Source organism: Erithacus rubecula (genome assembly GCF_903797595.1).
Source record: "Erithacus rubecula genome assembly, chromosome: 3".
NCBI classification, from domain to species: domain Eukaryota; kingdom Metazoa; phylum Chordata; class Aves; order Passeriformes; family Muscicapidae; genus Erithacus; species Erithacus rubecula.
This window is the reverse complement of record NC_136689.1, coordinates 26,913,151-26,931,999: the sequence shown is the minus strand read 5'-3', so window position 1 is coordinate 26,931,999 and position 18,849 is coordinate 26,913,151. Positions and strand designations below refer to the sequence as shown.

At 40.5% G+C, this 18,849-nt stretch overlaps 1 protein-coding gene across 4 annotated transcripts in view; it reads left to right on the top strand.

Annotated features, from left to right (window-relative positions):
* The window catches only part of SNX10 (sorting nexin 10), a 43,327-nt gene extending 31,975 nt beyond the window's left edge, over nucleotides 1-11,352 (top strand). For all 4 annotated transcript variants that reach the window (XM_079302363.1, XM_079302365.1, XM_079302362.1 and 1 more), the window contains exons 4-7: nucleotides 612-712; nucleotides 1,299-1,397; nucleotides 9,311-9,526; nucleotides 9,968-11,352. In XM_079302363.1, coding sequence (XP_079158489.1) covers nucleotides 612-712; nucleotides 1,299-1,397; nucleotides 9,311-9,526; nucleotides 9,968-10,046 — 495 coding nt within the window. In that variant the 3' untranslated portion in view covers nucleotides 10,047-11,352. The remainder of the gene's footprint in view (nucleotides 1-611; nucleotides 713-1,298; nucleotides 1,398-9,310; nucleotides 9,527-9,967) is intronic.
* The last annotated feature ends 7,497 nt before the right edge of the window (nucleotides 11,353-18,849 follow it).

Genomic DNA, 18,849 nt, shown 5'->3' with positions numbered 1-18,849 from the left:
GGCTGGACTGCAGGCAGTTTTCTGATGGAGTCTCGTCTGGTGTGAGGGATTTCATCTAAATGTATGCTCCATGGGAGAATTTGGCAAAAGTATTTAATTTCCACAAATTGTTTTTCTTTTGATGAATTGGCATTTTACTAGTGAACTAATAGTGTTCTGTGGGGAAATTTCCAGATGCTGCTACTTGCAGAGAGCAGTCACATTGGTTTCTTTGGTTTGATTTAAGTGGGACTGCACACTGGAAAAATTCTGTGTAGCTATTTGCAGGATTGTAACTGGAATAGCTAAAGATCTTTTTCCCCTGCAAAGATTGACATTATCTGCTGAAACCTTTTTCTGAGGTCTATTTTTCCTGTTACTGTACGTTGTACTGTAATCTAAATCTCTTGCTTTTAAAAAGAAAGCAAGAAAAATGTTTCCCTGAGAAGCAGCAGAAACTGACACCAGTCCTGCCTGAAGTAAAGCACAATCCTTAACACAAACTGAATTAATGTCAAGCTTTCCATTGGTGTCTCGGGCATTAGTATAACATCTTGGATGTGTTGTTAATACCATGGCTGCATTTTAGCTTAAGCTGATTTGCAAAGCAAATGTTTTTTATTTCCCAACAGACAAACAGTATATGCTTTACAAGGAAAACATCCTGTGTCAGACGACGCTATCGAGAATTTGTTTGGCTCCGGCAGAGGCTTCAGAGCAATGCAGTGCTTATGTGAGCAGATTTATATGTGGCTATTTAATAATCTCTCAGTCCTGGAGGGAAGGATTTTTTCATCTTCATTCAGGGAACTACAGAAATCAGATCTGGAAAGTATCCTGTGTCTCTTGGTAGCACAAGTTTGTTCTGTAGAATGCATTTTATGTGCTTTAAACCAGGAAGAATGTGATTTGTACTTCCAGCCTTTTTTTGGTGAGCCCCTCTCTAATTTCTAAGAGGCTCGATCTGTATTTTCTTTTGCTATGCACAGGCAGCAGAAATAACAATCTAGTGTAGGTTTTTGTACCTCCTCTTTGCTGTACTTTGATGTGCTTAGGTCTTGCAAGCACCATAAGAGACCTAGCCAGACATGGATGCAGGCTTAACAACTGGATCAGAAAAATCAGATTAATTTATTTTCCTCTTTGAGGGGTGTGAGAAGCCCTTCAGTTTCTCAACCTTGTGTTCCCAAATTTATTTCAAGGGCTTCTGGAATATAACCCATGATTTTCACATGCTTGGGGTTGGCATTTGCTTACTGCATTTTTCTCTGCTGTTTCACATTTGGTTTTAACTGTGTATTTTTTTCCTGTTTATAAAGACAGCTACCTGAACTGCCATCCAGAACTCCTTTTTTCAATATGAACAATCCTAATCACGTGGACCATCGCCGTCAGGGTCTGCAAGAATTCCTGGAAAAGTGAGTACAGCCTATCCAGAGGTGTTGGAATTTTTATGAGGTCATCAATTTCGGGTTTAAAATAACTCATCTCTGGTACTTGAGAGCCACCATGTGGTCATCTGTACATGCTACACGTTTAGTTATATTTTTTTACTTGCACTGTCATCATTCATACACGTGACTTCAGCTGTATTGGTTATAAGGAGACTTCAGCTGGGGCTTTTCCACTGTTTCATTGCACTGATTATAAATAATAGGCTTAGACTTAAATCACTTTGCAATTGCATGCTAAGTTTGGATGATCTTTCACTGTGATGTCTTATTTCTAGCTTTCAATAAGGAGCTGGATATTCTTGTACAAAGCTCCCCCCTTTATGTTCATGGAAAATCAGTGTCTTTGTGGGCTGAGCCCCTGTGAGCCTGGGAAAATTCTCTAGTGAGATCTCCTAACACAGAGCTTTCCTATAATGCAAATTATTTTTTTTTACCAGTCCCACTAACATAAGCAAGCTCTAGCAGCTGTGATCATTTCCAGTGTAGCTGCAATCTGTGTAAAATCACTCATCAGGTTTAGCTAGACCCTGACCTGCATTACAAGGCAGTAGTGTACGAGTTTCAGTACTGCATCCCTCAGTCCCACTGCTGTGACTACTTCACCTTCTGCAGTGGCTAAGCCCCTGTTGGTGTGATTTTCTGCTTTTTCTCTGCCATTCTTGTCATGCCCTGGCACTGCTGGTGTGAGAGCAGGCTGCTCACAGCTGCTGGAGCAGGAGCTGTGTGTGCCTCTGCCAGCTGCCTTTAGCTGCTGCTCAGGGTAAGGGCGTGCTGAAACACTGCAGCAGAGGCTATTCATCTTCTTTCCAGTCAGTGTATTATAAGCCTCCCTAACAGACAACAAATCATTGGTCCCGAGGTATATTTGTTAGGCTTAGCAGCTGAAGGCAGGGACAGCTAACTGCTGCAGGAATAATATTCTGCATGCAGTTATATAGGATCTATGGCCAAAAGGTCAGCCAATAAATACTGGCTGAAGGCATGTGAGACAGGGAAGAGAAAGCAGAGAAGGATTAGAGGGTATTTTTACACCTCAGGAAAGAAAAGCAGTGAAATGGAAGGGCTGTGCTCCTGGAAGCATGTCAGTGATAATATGAAGAGTGTAGTAGCTCAGGTTCCTGGGTCTCAGCAGTTCTGTCTTAACTGTGCTGCCCCATGGAGCAGTGCATATCTAAAAACACTCTCATTTTAAAATGGCAGAGAGGCCAGTCAGATAACAAGGTGTATCAGCATCAGAAATGTTTACAACTGCAGTCTGCTCTTCAAAACGCAAATCAGAAAGGTAGATTATCTTAAAAGACATCCTCATGCTCCAGTTGTGTGGATGACTGTAGCTTAAATGAGTACTGACAGCAGAAAATGACAGCACATGGAGCATTTCACCATGCTGCTTTAAGTCCAGGAATAGGAAAAGAGGCAACTCAATTGTAAAGTAGTGATTTAAATGCTTCAACTTGACTGAAAGGAACGTGTCAGCCTTCTCTCAGACCTGGGGAGCAGTTGGAAGGAATTTTCAGAGGTTGTGTTGAGATGCACTAGGCTGGCACATTATGTGCTGTACCATTGCCCTCTGCTGGCTGGCCCTGCTGTGCTGCTGCTCACAGAAGGCATCTTCCTATTGGCTCAGCTGCCATGATGCTTCCCCTCCCAACCCCCCATTTTATGACTCTGAACCAAAGGTTGTGATTATCTTTCTGAAATTGAATTTGTGGAGCTGCCTAGCAAGAGTTAGTATAAAACATATATATATTTACACACCTATGTATAATACATAGGTATAATATACATATGTGTGTAAAATATATATGCATATTCTGTATATAAGTATGGTCTATATGTACAATATGTATATATGTACAATATACATATGCTACATAGATATTGTGTATAATATTCACACTTGACTTTACTGAAGCTCTGGGTCTGGATACTGAATGTTCTGTGGGGTTGCAATGCCAGGTAAAGCAGAACCTTTCTGATACATTAGAAAGGGAGGGCCCTAACCCAAAACTGCTAAGCTGAGAGCTCTATTCACCCCTGCAGTGACAGCAGCCACTGTGCTCAAGCTCACAGTCCTACTGGTGTTTGTGGCAGTGGGAAGAAATGGGATTCAAGTTTATGTGGACCTGTCTGGGGAGAGGCTCGCAGGTGACATTTTTAAATGCTTGCCTGTGATGCAGGAATCCCAGGATCCAGGGCATCTCTGAATAAGGGGTTTAGATCTTTCAAAGTTGTGGTTTTTGCCCTGTGCTGTGTGACCAGATTGCTGTAGTGCCTGCCTGTGCAGGAGCCACGTGCCTGAGGAGCCAGGATTGAGCAGCTGGAGGCTCTCTAGTGCTCAGCTTCTGGCCTGGGAACACTTCCATATTGCCTATATGTTGATGGCTACAGAGTTCTGTTGTCCTTCCTCACTTCCCACTCCAGGGTGAGTTAGCACAGGGCACAGTGTATACTTAGAGCCTTTGTGAAGCCTCTGCCTGCTGAGCACAGTAGCATAAGAATTAGCCAACAGCTGGGAAGTTAAGCACTAGACTTTGGTGAAATCTGGGAACAGGTGTCCCATTTTGATTTGGTTTTACTGCACAAATGCAGGGTAAGACCTACTTGTCTTACAGGTTATTATCTCTGAGTGATGAAGAGCTGTAAAGCTCACTTCTTGTCTGGGCATAATTTAATATTTCAAGAGGCCATTTGCATTAACGGAAGTCAGCTAGCCCTTTTCAATTATGAATTACTTTGTAAGAATAAGGAAAATTATGTGTTTTTTCTGCTAAGTATCCTCATCCTTTGAGGATGCCTGTAAATTCACAGGAAAAGTTTATTCTTAAACTAGAGGTCAAAATTAAAATATTATATTATAATTTTAGCTTCTGTAAGATCCTCTTTGCTTTCTTCCCTTTGTAGCAGTGCAGGTCTAACTTTGGGATTTAGATTACCCTCACAGAAGATCAATTGGATTTGCTCATGAGAAAACTAATTAACAAAGCCATTTTGAATGAAGTTGAGTTCAATTGATGACTTTTTTTTTTTTTAAACTGAATGTAGTTGGATCCCAAAAAATTATGTGATTTAGGGAGAAGGATTACTCTTCAATTACTTTTCAGACATGAGGTTTATGATGGGGTGGAGGACACTGAGAGTATTGAGAAAGGAAATGCTTGGATCCACAGGGAACAGAGGGCATCCACAGTGTCACTGCTCCAGAGGGCCATGCATCGGGCTTGTTTGATGCTGGAGTGAGGAAGCCACCCAAAATTCATCTGCCTACAGCAGAACCATTTTCTGAAGGTGTCTGGTGTTTTTGCCCTTTTTCTCCCATCTCCTTGCATTTTCCAATGCTGTCCCACAAGCTGCAGCTGGTGCAGAGGGTCAGAGGTCTCTTCTGGAGGTGTCTCCACTGGGTGCTGTCTCAGGGATGTGGAAGGTGGGAGACTGGCTCCAAAAGGGATGGATGCCAGCTTTCCCCTACCAGGAGCATTGGTGGCTGTGGGGCAGGTGGAACCACCATGGGCAAGTTGCCTCTCTCCAGTGGAGCCTTGCTGCTATTTCCTTTCTGGTGAGGGAATAATGTGTAGCAGGCACATGTGGCTTAATCTTCTCCTAACCACACAAATTATCACATACCCAACAGTTGCTTCACAGTTGGTTGATATCAGTAACATTTCCTCCCTTATAAAAAGTGAAGGAGGAAACACAGTCAGCTTTTTAAAAGAGGAAACTGGGGCTTTGTTTGGTGTGGGCTGGGGCTGAGGGGCTGGATGCTCAGTAGAGGGCACCACAGCACAGGCTGTCATCCCCCTCCTCTAAGCTCCTTGGGTTTTTCCCTTGCTCTTGTGAGCTGATGTAAATGGGCAGAGTAAATTTGTCGAAAACAAAATCGGAGTGTTAACCTTCCACACACATTCAAGTGTGCATCTGTCATTGTATTAGGTTACAGTAGATACAGGAAATCTTTAGTTAGGATTAAGTTGTACTGTTCAGCCATATGTTGTTTTTCTCCAGCAGAACAGTGTATAATATACCTAATAAAATCATGTTGAAGAAAACCAGATTTTGGACCTTGTCCAAATGAGAAAAAACATGTTTTTTCTTTTGTAAATATTTTTGCCATAACACAGGAGAAGAGAAATATTCCTCATATAGTATCCAGCATTTCTTAAAAAATGACATTATTTCTTCTGCTTGTGATGTTTTCCAGTCTTGCTTCTTTAAAGGTCTAGAGATCACGAGCATTTACTGAAAGCTTACAAACAAAGATTCACATGGCTGTGAATAAAAAATTATTTTATTATCTCTAATTCTAATGTAGAGCCTTATCCTGCAGCCCCCTTAATCACATAAGTAGTCATTATGCATGTGAGCAATCTGGCCAAGAGGAGTGAAATCTCTGACAAGTAATGACTACTGATGGGATCAAGACTTGCAGGGTTTAGCCTTTCGTTCTTCTCGCAGCGTGCATAGAAGGTCTGTTGTTCTCTTCAGTCTGCTCAGTCAGTTTATAGGAGTTATTACCGTGACTCCTCCGGTGCTGATTTACATCCCCGTGAGCACAGCCCTGCCTGGCACTGGCTGCAGTGGAAGTGTTGGAGGAGCACCGGGAGCGCGACCGCTCGCGTGGAGACTGCGCACGCGTCCAGCCTCCGCTGAGACATCCGACTGTTAATGTTAGACACTCCTCCCTTCCTCTTCTCCTGTCAGTGTGTTAGGTGGTGGTTTGTAATTTTCATTTTTTAAGTCCTTGAAGCCAAGTCTGCTTTTTAAATGTACAGCCCTTCAAACAGTGAGCCCCCAGGACAGCAAAAGCCCCATAGAGCAAATGCTGTGCCAGCACTTAATACTATTAGAACCATCTGGTGACAAATGTATGGGTATTCCCCTGAAGAAAGAGTATTTTGAACAGGAAAGCATAACACTTACGGCTACTGCAGAATTTATTTTTCATTTTGATTGCTTGAAGCATGCAATTAAAAAGCAGTCTAACCTGTCAGTTCAGAGGGGGTGGGAAAAGCAGCAGTTATTTTTTAATTAAAACAGAAATTCTTCAATGCTTTAAACCAGGTAAAATGTCTTTGTATATCTGCTTTCAGGATGGTTTTAAATGATCTGCAAAATACATTGAGTGTTTTGTCTCAATATGAATACCTAGTGAAAACACACATATATGAGTATATGAGTGTGGGTGAGATTAGCTTTATGAGCATCTTTCCATCTCTGCACCTTAGTTTCTTTTCACTCCTTTCACCTCCAGATGGCACTATGAAGCAGAAAAGAAAATTACTGTGAAATAATGAGTCCAATGTAAAGTAAAATTGGAAATTGAATTATAGCTGCAGAAAAAGGACAGTAGCCTTGAGGTCCTGATCAGTCTGTACTCTTATCACTTTTGTTTGCTGTTCCATGTGTTAGGTTACTGCCGAGTTAATAACAGTGCTTTAGCAGTTCAAGGCTTAGCAGAATTGTACCGGACATGAAATAAAGCTAAAATGAATTTGTGTCCAATATCATTGACATTAGTGCTCATTACTTCTCTGGTGTAATGCCTCAAACCATCTAAAATCAATTTTAAAGATTACCCGTTATTTTATAAAGAAAATAAAATACATTTCAAACAGCAACAGAGCTGTAAGTGTAGTGTAATCTCATGAACAGTTAGTTACTCGTGTTTTCACTGGTTGGCAGGAAACTTTTGAAGGTACAGCAAGAGGAAAATCTGTGAAACTAAATGCCATTCACAGAATTTAATGACTTGGCTTTTTGCTGTGTTACTTGGCATTAGACACGCAAATGTTAGAATTGCAGAAATGTGCATCCCCTCACTGTGCCTGGGAAAAACAGTAACTGTAGTTACTCTACAGGAAACTTTAGCACATTATTTTTCTTTTGTTTTTCTTCTTTTTCTGTTTAAGAGAACTAGAAGGAGAATATTTACTCTCCCGATTGCATAAGCTATAAAAGTGGATTTATTGTTCAGAACGATACCTCTACTTTTTGTTTGTCTTTGTTTGGAATGTGGGTTTATCCAGAGTCAAGGCTGAAATCCTCTTTTAGTGGCTGCTGAATGATGGCTTTTCAAACTGTAATCATGAAGCTGTTGCTGTCAAGGTGTGTGGACCTGTAAATTCTGTTTGGAATAATTTTTACACAACCTTTGCTGGATTTTAGACTACAAAGAAGTTTTTCTCTCTATTAATACGCTACACCCATTGATTTTACAGATGTCTATTTGCTATTAAAATTGCAAGAATTCGGATTGGATTTAAAGGGCTTTCTCTATGTATGAAAGTGTGCTTAATTTGAACTTCAGCAAAATCTGATCTTTCTGAGACTCAATTTCACTCACACCTGGTAGATCATTAGGGTCTAATGTTGGAGACATTTCCTTATTGGAAGGTGTCAGAGTTGGAGTTGTTTGGTTTGAGAGTGTGTGTTCACCTAGGCAAGTGAAATGTGCATGCACATGAGTGTCTCATGGTTTCATGTAGATACATCTTACTACTTATTTTGACAGATTTTTATGGGCTTGAATGAAGCCAGAAATCCTCTCGTGTGCTTATTAAATGTTATTGTAATGTTGGCTGCTTTAGAGAACAGTTTTCAGAATGTATTTGTGTTTAAAACGTTGCAGTCCAAACACACCATTAATCTTATTCAAGAGAAGGAACTAATCAGTTACACTTTTCATTTTAGTCAGAGTACCTTTAAAATGCAATATTTCTTTCTGCTCATACTAGTTCTTACATTAATGTCATCTCTTGTTTCCTGTTGCACAGCAATTACTTTTTTTGGTAAAAACTGTAGCCTAAACGGGTATAAATAGGTAAATATTGACTCTGAGTAGCTTTGAGTTGTTTAAAGATATTTTAATAATTTTCTGTGGAGCATTCTTTGGCATGGTCATAGCCTCTGATGTCTGTGTTACATAAGTAAAACAACACACACACACATTGAAGAAGTTTCTTGTTAATCATTCTAGGATTTGTATAGCAAAGAATTCCTTTCAAGAAATGTTGAAGAAAAGTTGTGTATCTTTTCTTTAAAAATAGTGATGATGATCCTCAATTCTCAGTCCTTGAAAGTCTCTCTGCAACTTTCTGTGTTGTTACTGGAATGTACTGTATTTTGTTTACTGTCATGTGTTTTAAGTAAATACTCTGTGCTAAATGTATTTGGAGACTTAATTTAAAATATATATGAATGAAATTCTAAAACCGATTTTTGAAAATAATAGCTGGAATTAAATTAAAGAGTCCCTGAAAACTATCTGCATGTAAATTAAAACCAGCATTCAGTATTAGCATTTTCATTCTAGCTTAAATGTACACATATTTGTGACAGCATAAATAATTTTGGCTAGTGTTGGCTCACTTGTTGGTAGTCCTGATGTTGCACGTGTATGAAGTCTGTTCTGCTTTTGCACTGTCTCTCTACAGACTTTACTCCACCAAACAAACTGGTGACTTGTAATTTTTATAAAAGTTTGACGATTAAAAAGAAAAAAGAGACCAAATTTTTGTGAGAGTATATGCCTCCAACTGCCTAAAAAATCATTAATTGATCCATGTGGTAATAGCAGATGGTTAAATGGAAGAAATGTCCTTGAAGTTATTCTAATAGCAGATGTGCCTAACTATTAGCTTCATGTTTTTACTCACCTAAAATTCCAAATAATGTAATAAGAAAGTAACACGCACCTAATCATTTTAATATGTTCACTGCCTTCTGTTACTGATTTAGGATTCATCTGAAAACTTTAAAAGCAGGACATCATTTAGAATTTGTTCTGGGAAAACACTTTAAAATATATATATATGTGTGTGTGTGTGTGTGTGCACGCATGCAGGTTATCTGTAAACCTTTGCTTTTTTTGCCTTTTCCAGGATCCTACAAGATGCATTACTGCTCTCAGATAGCAGGCTTCACCTCTTCTTACAGACTCAGCTAAGCCCAGAAGACATGGAGGCCTGTGTGTCTGGGCAGACCAAATACTCTGTTGCTGATGCGATTCACAGTTTCGCCTCTCTGAACAGGCGTTTTCCTATAGAAGATGAAGAGAGAAAAAAAGGAAAAAACGATGCAGACTCTGATTCAGAGAGGTGAATTCTGTATATCCTTACTTTCTGAGATTATATATCCATACATACGCACGCACATGCTTCACTTTTTTGTTGATGTAATACTAAGATAATGAAAAAATTAATTGACTGAGATTTTATTGAGCTGTGACAGCTCATCATAGAAGTCTTCACACACACCTCCACACTGAATTAATGAATGCAGTAGAAATTCAATTATCTGCATTCTGATTATGTGAATTTCATTTAGTCAGACTTGAATTATTCGCGTTTAAATTATCTTGCTAAAAAAATATCCAACTGCACTCCAAATGGCTAATTAAAAGTCCAAATTTCCTGTCTCTCTTTGTGACTGGAGATAATTAAAGTTCTCCTCTGTTACTCAGGCTTTGAGTGTGTTGTGAAAACCAATTTCCTCCTTTTATTTTTTTTTTTCCTCCCCCCCTCTCCCCTTTTCTGCAGTTCATCCTCCGGGCTCGGACCTAGTGATGACAGCATTTCATGTGGATGTAAAGCAAGCCCAGCTTCTGAAGAATCATGAAAAATCATTCCTATATTGCTACCTTAAGGACACCACAGAGCAGTTTCTGCTTTGTTTACTGGTTATGTGTAACACACAAACAGGGATTTCTGTTAACCTGTACCTAAAAGACCCATTGTTAATGCAACCACATGTCCTTAAAAATACTCAAAACAGACCTCAACACTATCTTTTTGGTGATTTTATTTTTTTTTTTAATGTATTGTGGTGCAGGTCTACCTATTTATGTTTTTGTGCTGTTAAAATCTGAGTATTGGGTAAGTTGTACTCTTCTGACATACGTGGCAGTTCAAATAATTCCCTCAGTGAGTGCATGTCTTGGATTTGAAAAATAAAGATAACTTAATTCCTCATCTTAAAGTTGGTATATCATATCAAACATATTCAAAGCATCTTTTAGTAATTTGCATCAGAGAAGTTTCATCTTTAGAAGTCATTTGACATTAGTGATGAAATTACACACCCCAGCAAGGTACTCACTTTTTAAAGTAGCTCAGCAACATCAGCAAAACAACATTCGTACAAACGAAATGCTGCTGACAATTTGAGATATAAATACATCTTCCTCTGGTCCTTCTGTAATGTTTATGGAAAGACTGGTTTTATCATGCGTAAGTACTGAAGGCAAAAATTCTTGAGCATGGTTGCTTAGAAGTTTAGAAATATAAATAAAAGTTACATCATTTCTAGGCTTGCTGGAGATTCTCAGCTCCCGGGGAATTATGGATACTCATTTCCAGTGAAAATCCTGGACGAGGTCCATCGAAACCAATGCTTGAATTTTGCAATGACCTCACTTTCTAGGGCCAGGATTTCACCCAGTGTGTTTAATTTAGGCATCAATATTTGAAGGTGCTGGTAGAGGTGTTTTAGTTCAGCAGCTGAAATGGGGAGTATCTCCCTCTGTGAGATGATGATAATCATACAGCTGTAACACCCTGCATGGATGTGGCCCTCTCCACTCTGTGGGTAACAGGAGCTGCTCATTTCATTGTGGCAGTAGTTACCACGCTGGAATATTGACTTCTTCACAAACAAAAGGCAGGCTTGAACACAACTTCTTAACCACCAACACTTATTTTGATTAAACGTCAGTTTTGCTCTTTATTGTTCACAGCAGCTGCGCAGTGTCTTGTCTCAGATTCTGTCAAAGGAATATGTTTCACTGTGGTGTTGTATTTATATTTGACATTTAACTGTTATTAAAAAGAGCTAGGGGGTCTGATCACCCTAGCAAAGCTCCCATTAACTTCAGTGCGGTAGTTACCAGTCTAGAAATGGATATAAATATATGCTTTTTTTATTTTTTTTTCCTTTCCTTTTTTTTAAAGGAAATCTGTGATTACTTTCAAAGAAGGAGCATTTTAAACCTGTGAATTACAGAAACAATAGAATATTGAATAGCCAGCTAGTAAGGGGCAGCATAAACATGTGTGGGCATGCTTTTTAAAAGCATCCAGCTGGGAATCTGTGTAATTTTAGAAACAGGTTTTAATAGCCAGGAATAACGTATCTTAGGTAACTACTTTAAGCCACTGTATTTTGTTGATGGTAGCACTTTGTAAGATAAGTATCTGTGTTTCTTTTTGCTCAGTTTCACTGAATTGCACAAATGTATCTATTCACCATCTCAGCTTGAATGTCAGTTAGCAGCAAAGCTATTTTTAATGTAAAGGTGGTAAGGTTTAAATAAAGCAACAAGTTATCACTAAAAGTAGCTTAAAAACAGCTGTTACTGCCAGAGATTTAGATTACTTGGGGTTTTTTTCTGTATTTTTTTAATATGACACATTACAAAAAAAATTGTTTAGCAAATTTATTTAAAAAGTGGGAAGGATTTCAAAACAAAAACTGGAATAATGTTGAGAAGGATATTACCATTTTTATTTAAGACAATATAGGTTTTTCTTTTGTTTTTAGAGATTGAGTTAAACTCTTGAAGCACTTTACAGTTCTGGCTTACTAACACATTCTCAGTACCTACAAAAATAACAGAAACACAAGGTTTGGAGAGCCTTTGTGGCTGATTTTATTTTTTATTTTGAGGAGATTACCAGTATGCCAGCGAGTGTTTTCCAAATGAAATAAATATTTGTTTTCTAATAGCTCTGTTGTTATTCTCTTATTTTCTTCATCATTCTGTTTAAAAAATCTTAAGACTACTATAATTTTCTTCTCAGCTTTGACAAAAATTTGTTCAAATATTTATCTTTTGAATGTTGTTTGTGTAGCTGGGTTACTGGAATTTTTCTTTGCAATGGGAGAGGGGAAGTATTCCATGCTCTCTAGTATGTTTCCTTCATGTAACAGCTGTATATAATCACATATAAAGGCTTTAAGGTGTTTTGTTTCATTTGAACATTAAATGTAACTTTTACAAATGTAAATGTTAAAAAAGAATGTCTTTTGTTACTTTAATTATTTGGTAATTTTTCAACACGATGACATACATTTTGATCAGTTGATCACTGGTATTTTGATTCTAATTTTTTAGTTTTGAATAATGCTGACATTTCCTGCTAGCTTTTTTTTTAAAAACAAAAAAAAAACCAGAATAGTACCTAATTTATAAATTAGAAGTAGTAATAAGATTACATTATGTCTAATTGCAATAATTCTGCATTCAAAAGCTTCTCTTCTTTTTTTGCTTATAGCTTTACATCCTTATTTTTATGATGATTTCTTAAAAGCATTTAAGTAATTGAATAAAACGTTACTACTTTCTAGCTCATGTTTAAACCTGACAGTGAGGTTTCCTTTATTTCAATATCAATATCCTAATCACTTTATGACTTACCATCTGTAATTTTCAGTTATTTTTGTAATATGTGTACATATACATAAATGTATGTATACATATAGTACATGTGTGTAGATATATATACATACTTGTATACACACACACTCTGTTGTGTTTGGGTTTGCACTTTACATTTTCTATAAAAATAATAGCAAAGAAACTCCACAAAGATGGTGCATAAGAGTGAAAATTGTTGTTTGCATAGCAATGTATTTCTGTAAGCTCTGAGGGAAATTTATACTCTAAATCCCACACTGTAGAACGGTGCAAACTTTGGTGTCCACTTCTTTTTTTTTTTTTTGACAGGTGGCATACTGAATTTGTTTTCCAGATGAATATTTAAATTTTATATAACTAATATGAATTATTAAAACAGAAAATGTTTGTGACTTGCTCTGTTATACACGGTATGGATAAGAAGAAGAAAAAACCTCGTACGGTCCTGTGTCGTTTCCCTATAATTGCAGGAGTCGGCTCAGGGTTAAGGACCGGGGGCTTTACTTTTCTTCCCTGGCTTTTACAAGGTGGCAAAAATGTAAATAACAATTTCCAGTCTCGGGCTGATTCTTTTCACGAAAGGTCTAAACGCTTTAGGAAATGATTGCACAATTATTCTCTGCACGGTGTCAAAAATGCGCCGTAAGGGGTTAAGTCGCTTCTTTGCCTTCTGGAACAAAACCTCCTCAGAAATTAATTGAAGTGGCCTTGTGAAACAAACCGAGCTGTGGCCTTCGGGCTGGGTTTCGGCTTGCGGGGAGCCCGGGGATGCTCCGCGGGTGCGGTGCGGGCGCTCAAAAAAGGGGGAGAGGGGAAAAGGAACAAAACACCCAGCGGGGGAAAACAGGGAAGAGCAGGGAGCATCCCAGATCGCGCTCCCCGCTGCGCCCCGGCCCGGCCCCAACTCGCGCCCTGCCCTGCCCTGCCCGGGGCCGCGGAGCGGAGCGGGCGATGCCTTACCTGGGGCCGCCGCGCTCTCCGCCCCGCTCCGCCCCGCGCCCGCTACTCGGGGAGCGGGGCCGCCCAGCCTTCCTCCGGTAACTGCTGGCAACCGCAGCGACAACCATGGCAACGGCGGCGGGGGAGCCGGGGCGGGGGCGGCCGCCCGCGCTGCCGCAGCGCTCCCTCCCTCCCTCCCTCCATCCCTCCATTCCCTCCCTCCATTCCCTCCCTCCATTCCTCCATTCCTCCCTCCCCGCTCGGTCCGCGCCGCCCCGCGGGAGGAGGGGCCGCGCCCGCTCCGCGCCGCCGCCGCCGGGGGGCGCTGTGCGCCAGCGGGAGCGCCGCCGCGCGGGGCGGGGCGGGGCGGGGGCGGGGCGGGCGCGGCCCCGCGCCGGGAGCGCGCTCCGCGGGCGCGGCTCTCCGCGGGGGCGGCCCGGCGTTTTTGGGGTGATTTATGGGTTTTCCTGCTCCCCGCAGCGGCTGCCCCCGTCCCTGAGCGCCTCCCGCAGCCGCGCTGCTCCTCAGCCGGGCGAAGCGGGGATGGGCGCAGGGGCGTAGCGGGGGCTGCACCTGCTCCCCACACACGCCCCACGGCTCCGGCGTATTTCGGGAGCACGCGTTACTATTTACCAATTAATTTCTTTATGCTCTAATACAAAAGCAATTAGCGCCCATTGCAGAGCCCAGGAATGACATTTGCCGGCCTGGGTGGCAGGCGGGCTGCTCTTAAATGGAGGAGGCCTTTCTGCGGAACAGCGAGAGGCAAAAGGCCTTGTGTCACCCAGTTATGTAAGACACAATCTCGCCTGAAAATGCACAATGAATCGGGAAGGATTTATGTAATTAATTGACCAGTCTTAACCTGTTATCGTGATGTAAGGAATTTGGAACTCATTAATTTGGGCCCTGACAGATTTCATATTAGAGCTGGCAAATATGGATTGAGCCTCTTATTCTTGTAGCAGCTGGAATTTCCATGACAGTGAGGATTAGTGAAGAAGACCTATTGCTCAAGTCAAACTGCCTCTTTTGTAATCAGCAGCCCTGCTCTGCATTAAAGGGGTAATGGGAAAGAGGAAAAAAAATACAGAGAGAGAAAAAGGAGAAATGTGTTCACGAATGGAGCAAAGCGAGGGAGGGAGAAGAGGGATGTATCCTGGACTGCACAGGCATCAGAGTGGGGTTTTCCCAGCTCCGTGGCAATGAAAATGCCACAAAGGCAGCCCTGGGGTGATGGGAAGCGCCTGGAGCACAGGTTTGTGCCATCCCCATGGGCCTTGCTGCCTCTCTGCTGACCCTCCCAGCAGCCACTGAGCCCTTGGGCTGCAGTGCCAGAGGCTCTGGGCTGCCAAGAGCTGGAGGGACTAGGAACAGGAGGGTTTGGGTCATCATCCTGGAGAAGGCAGGACTGGGAGGTAGCTGTCTTTCAGCCTGGACTGTGACACCCGCCCTCACGGGGAAGAGGATGCTCAGGGTGGGTGAGAGCTGGATTCAAGGATGAGGACTCCATGCAGCCATGGCAAGGGTGACTGCACGTGGTATGCCTCAACTTCCCCAGTACAAAGACAAGAAAGAGAAAAATCCCTTTGTCTGCTGCTCTGCGACAGCCTCTCAGTTCGGTTTTTCCCAGTGCCTTGGTGGGGAGTGCACTCATCCTGTTATCATTTCTTGGCATTGATGTGGTAGTAATAACATTGAGTGCAGTCTGTATGGAAACAGTCTAGGAGCTTGTATTTTCTCTCCTGGCAACCTGTTAATGACTGCCCTGGTAGTGAGTACATGCACTTGTTAGCAATGACATTAAAAGGTTTTCATGAGGCCTCATCGTATTTCTACATGCTAAGTGTTTACCTACTCTTTTGATAAATGCCATGCAGAAATGGAGGAATGTTTTTCCTTTTCTCAGTCTTTCCTTATTTTATGCCATTTGGCAGTTGAACATTTCCCCTTCACAATTGCTTAGTTCCACCATTTGCTGCTGTGAGAAGGGAAATGTCATAAAACAGGGGTATGGACAGTAAAACCACAATTGTTTGCGAAGACTGTAAAGTCAAATGCAGATTAGAAATAAAACGCAGTTAATTAGACATATGTGACTCTAATCCTCTGGACATCTTTGGCCATATACATATTTGCCTTGATGTCCATTAATGTGTAGGGATAATTAGTGAAGTCTGAAGCCACTAAAATGTATTCAGTCCTAAATTTAGGCCAATAATCTGGATCATAGCTTTGATCTTCTTAATGTTAAAAAAACTAAAAATCAGACCAATGGATTCCAATTGGATTGTTTTCCTTCAAAGTATATATTTTGTCTTACTGTCTCCTGATACACTGAACAATCTTCACACGTCACCTATCTCATATTTTCCCAAAGGTAGGCAATAATTTATTGTTTATGACAGTACACCCAACTCAACCATTGTCTTTGCTTTATCTTTGCTTTTCTGATGATTAGGAACAGCCAACCACCCAACTATAGGTTTTGTCCAAATGTTCCTCTTGTTAAAATGTTGATCAGGCACATCTCATTTCCATGTTAAATGTGCCAGCATATGTCTGAGTTAAGAATCATTTCAAACAGCAATAAAAAACATTTTGAAGTTTAAATGGATACTGTGATTGCAAGTATTTGCACGTTCTCTGGTTTCTTCCCATGGTTATATTTAAAATATGTGTGAGTGGTAGAACTTTCCTGTGATATCCATGATTTTGAGTGCTTGCAAAATGACAAAATTACTTCTAGTGTCTGCTCCTTTTTTTTTTTTTTTTTTTTTTTTGGCTTGTAGGTAAGAAAACAATCATCAGATGAAATCAATATTTTGACAGATTCTTACTGAATCTACATTATTTTTATTCTTTGACGGTTAATCAGAAAGCAAGGAAAAAATTCTACAGAAAAAAAGCCTCACAGTTAAGCCTTCTGAACAAAAATATATTTACTTCAGCTATTTTGTTATTTAGAACAATGCCAGAGGACTGGGTTCCTTTTTTTTTGCAAATATTAAATGTAAATTTCACAGTAAAAGTGGTTAAGACATATCAAACACTGATTCAGTTGAAGTCAATGGTAAAAACGTTGTGCTGTTTCTGTGGGGGTTAAAAAATTCTTTTTTCTAAATGACACTGAGATTAAAAATTACATTCTTGTTGGAACCAATAGGTGGCCTTCTAGAATGTGCTGTAGCAAATTTTTTCCTGAAAACAGGAAAATGTTTGCTTTGAAATAGGGAACATCTCAAAACAGTAATTTTAAAATACAGTGATTTTTGTTTGTTTCTGAAAGACAAGACATAGATGAACTTCTGGATTTATTTCCCGTGTTTGGTGTACTTATATTAAATCATGGGTCTTCATAGACTTATGGAATGGGTTGGGTTCAAAGGGACATTAAAGTTCCAAACCACCTTCCAAGGGTAGGGACACCTCCCACTAGACCAGGGTTGCTCAAAGGCCCTTCCAACCTGGCCTTGAAAACTCACACAGATGGGTTGTCAACAACTTCTCTGGGCAACCTGTTCCAGTGTTTCACCAACCTCACAGTAAAGAATATCTTCCTAATACCTAATTTTAACCCTCCCTCTTTCAGTTTAAAGCCATTTCCTTTTCCTGTGGGATCAATAATGGTGATGATAAAGTGGACTACAAAGTCTATCCTTTCCTTTTTCATGTTCATGCTTTCAAAATGCCATATATTTCCAGTTTCTAAGACCTCTCCTAAGTCCTTATTTCCTGTTATTTCACAGTTAATGAAAACAGTTTCAAAAGAACAGAATCTCCTTGTGCTTCAGAAAGGGAGTACTTGTGATTTTTCTGAAGTCACTCCTCTGAGCCAAGTGTCAGAAATCTTGTTTCTGTTTTATTTCCTATATAAGCAATGCATTCCTAAAAGTTTTCTGCAAGAAAAAGGCAGTCAGCAGACATAGGTGGCCAAGCCTCTTAAAAGCCTGGGTCAGATGAGTGTGTTAAAAAAACTGAAAAAGCAATCCTGAGTTATTCATAACACCCTTCACTTAAGCTTGGAGGAGGTATTTTAGCAGCTCATTCTGGACACATGATTATTTTTTTGGAGTCGGTTTGCTTTTGATAAATTTTGGGCTCGTGTTTTTATCCCTGTGTGTGGATAAGAACAGCCAGTGTAGACTGAGAGCTGTGCAAGTCTCCTAGGAGAGAGGCATCACCCTATTCCTGTCTTGCTCTTCCAGTCTGCTTTCAGCATTTGCTGGTGGCCCCCATCTAAGAGCAGATTCAGAGTCCCAGGACCTGCTGGTTTGACCCAGTTCTTACTTTTCTTGAAGGCAACGATTGTCATGCAGTAACGTAGAACTTGGTCTGGACCCAGCACTCATCCCATGAGATTGGGCTTTAATTGAAATCCTCAGTGTGGGACAGGAGTTCACCCAAAATCTTCAGGGTTTCTGTGTTCCCATTTGTGTCTGGGCAACAGCTTTTACTTTCAATGGCCATCTGGGGGCTCTGTGTGTTGAATTATGAGACCGAGGCACTAAAAGTGAGGGGAGAGCTTTTTCTTAGAAGCTAATACTGACCTAGGGCATTTGGTTCCTAGACAAACTTACTCTGATTCACCCCCTGAATAAGCCCATCTCTCCCCTGATGTGTGAGAGCCTTGGGAGACCTGGTCCTAGGACAGAAAAGTAATCCTATGAATCTCCATCTTGGTACATGCTTGTAGCCCCAAGAAATAACTTTGTTGGAAGAGTAACCTCTTTATGTAAGATAGCTTCTTAATTTTTGGCAAGAAATGCTTTCTAAGTACTGTTTATATGAATCTTCTCTTTTATTATTATTTCCTGTTCTCTGAAAGGCTCAAGACTCTTGCTGCTTTTAATGATCTGAGGCACTGGGAGAGGAGGTGGGATATGAGTGTCAGCATTAAAATGCTGCCAATTTGGTCACACACAAAAAAAAAGTCTGAAAGTAAGTTTGGCTCCTGAGTGGTTTGAGTTTTGCTGGGAAATCAACATCCACCTTGGCACCAGAGTCCACACATCATGGGCTGGATATAGGAAGTTAATAATTTGTCTGTGTTTATGATAAAGCTTT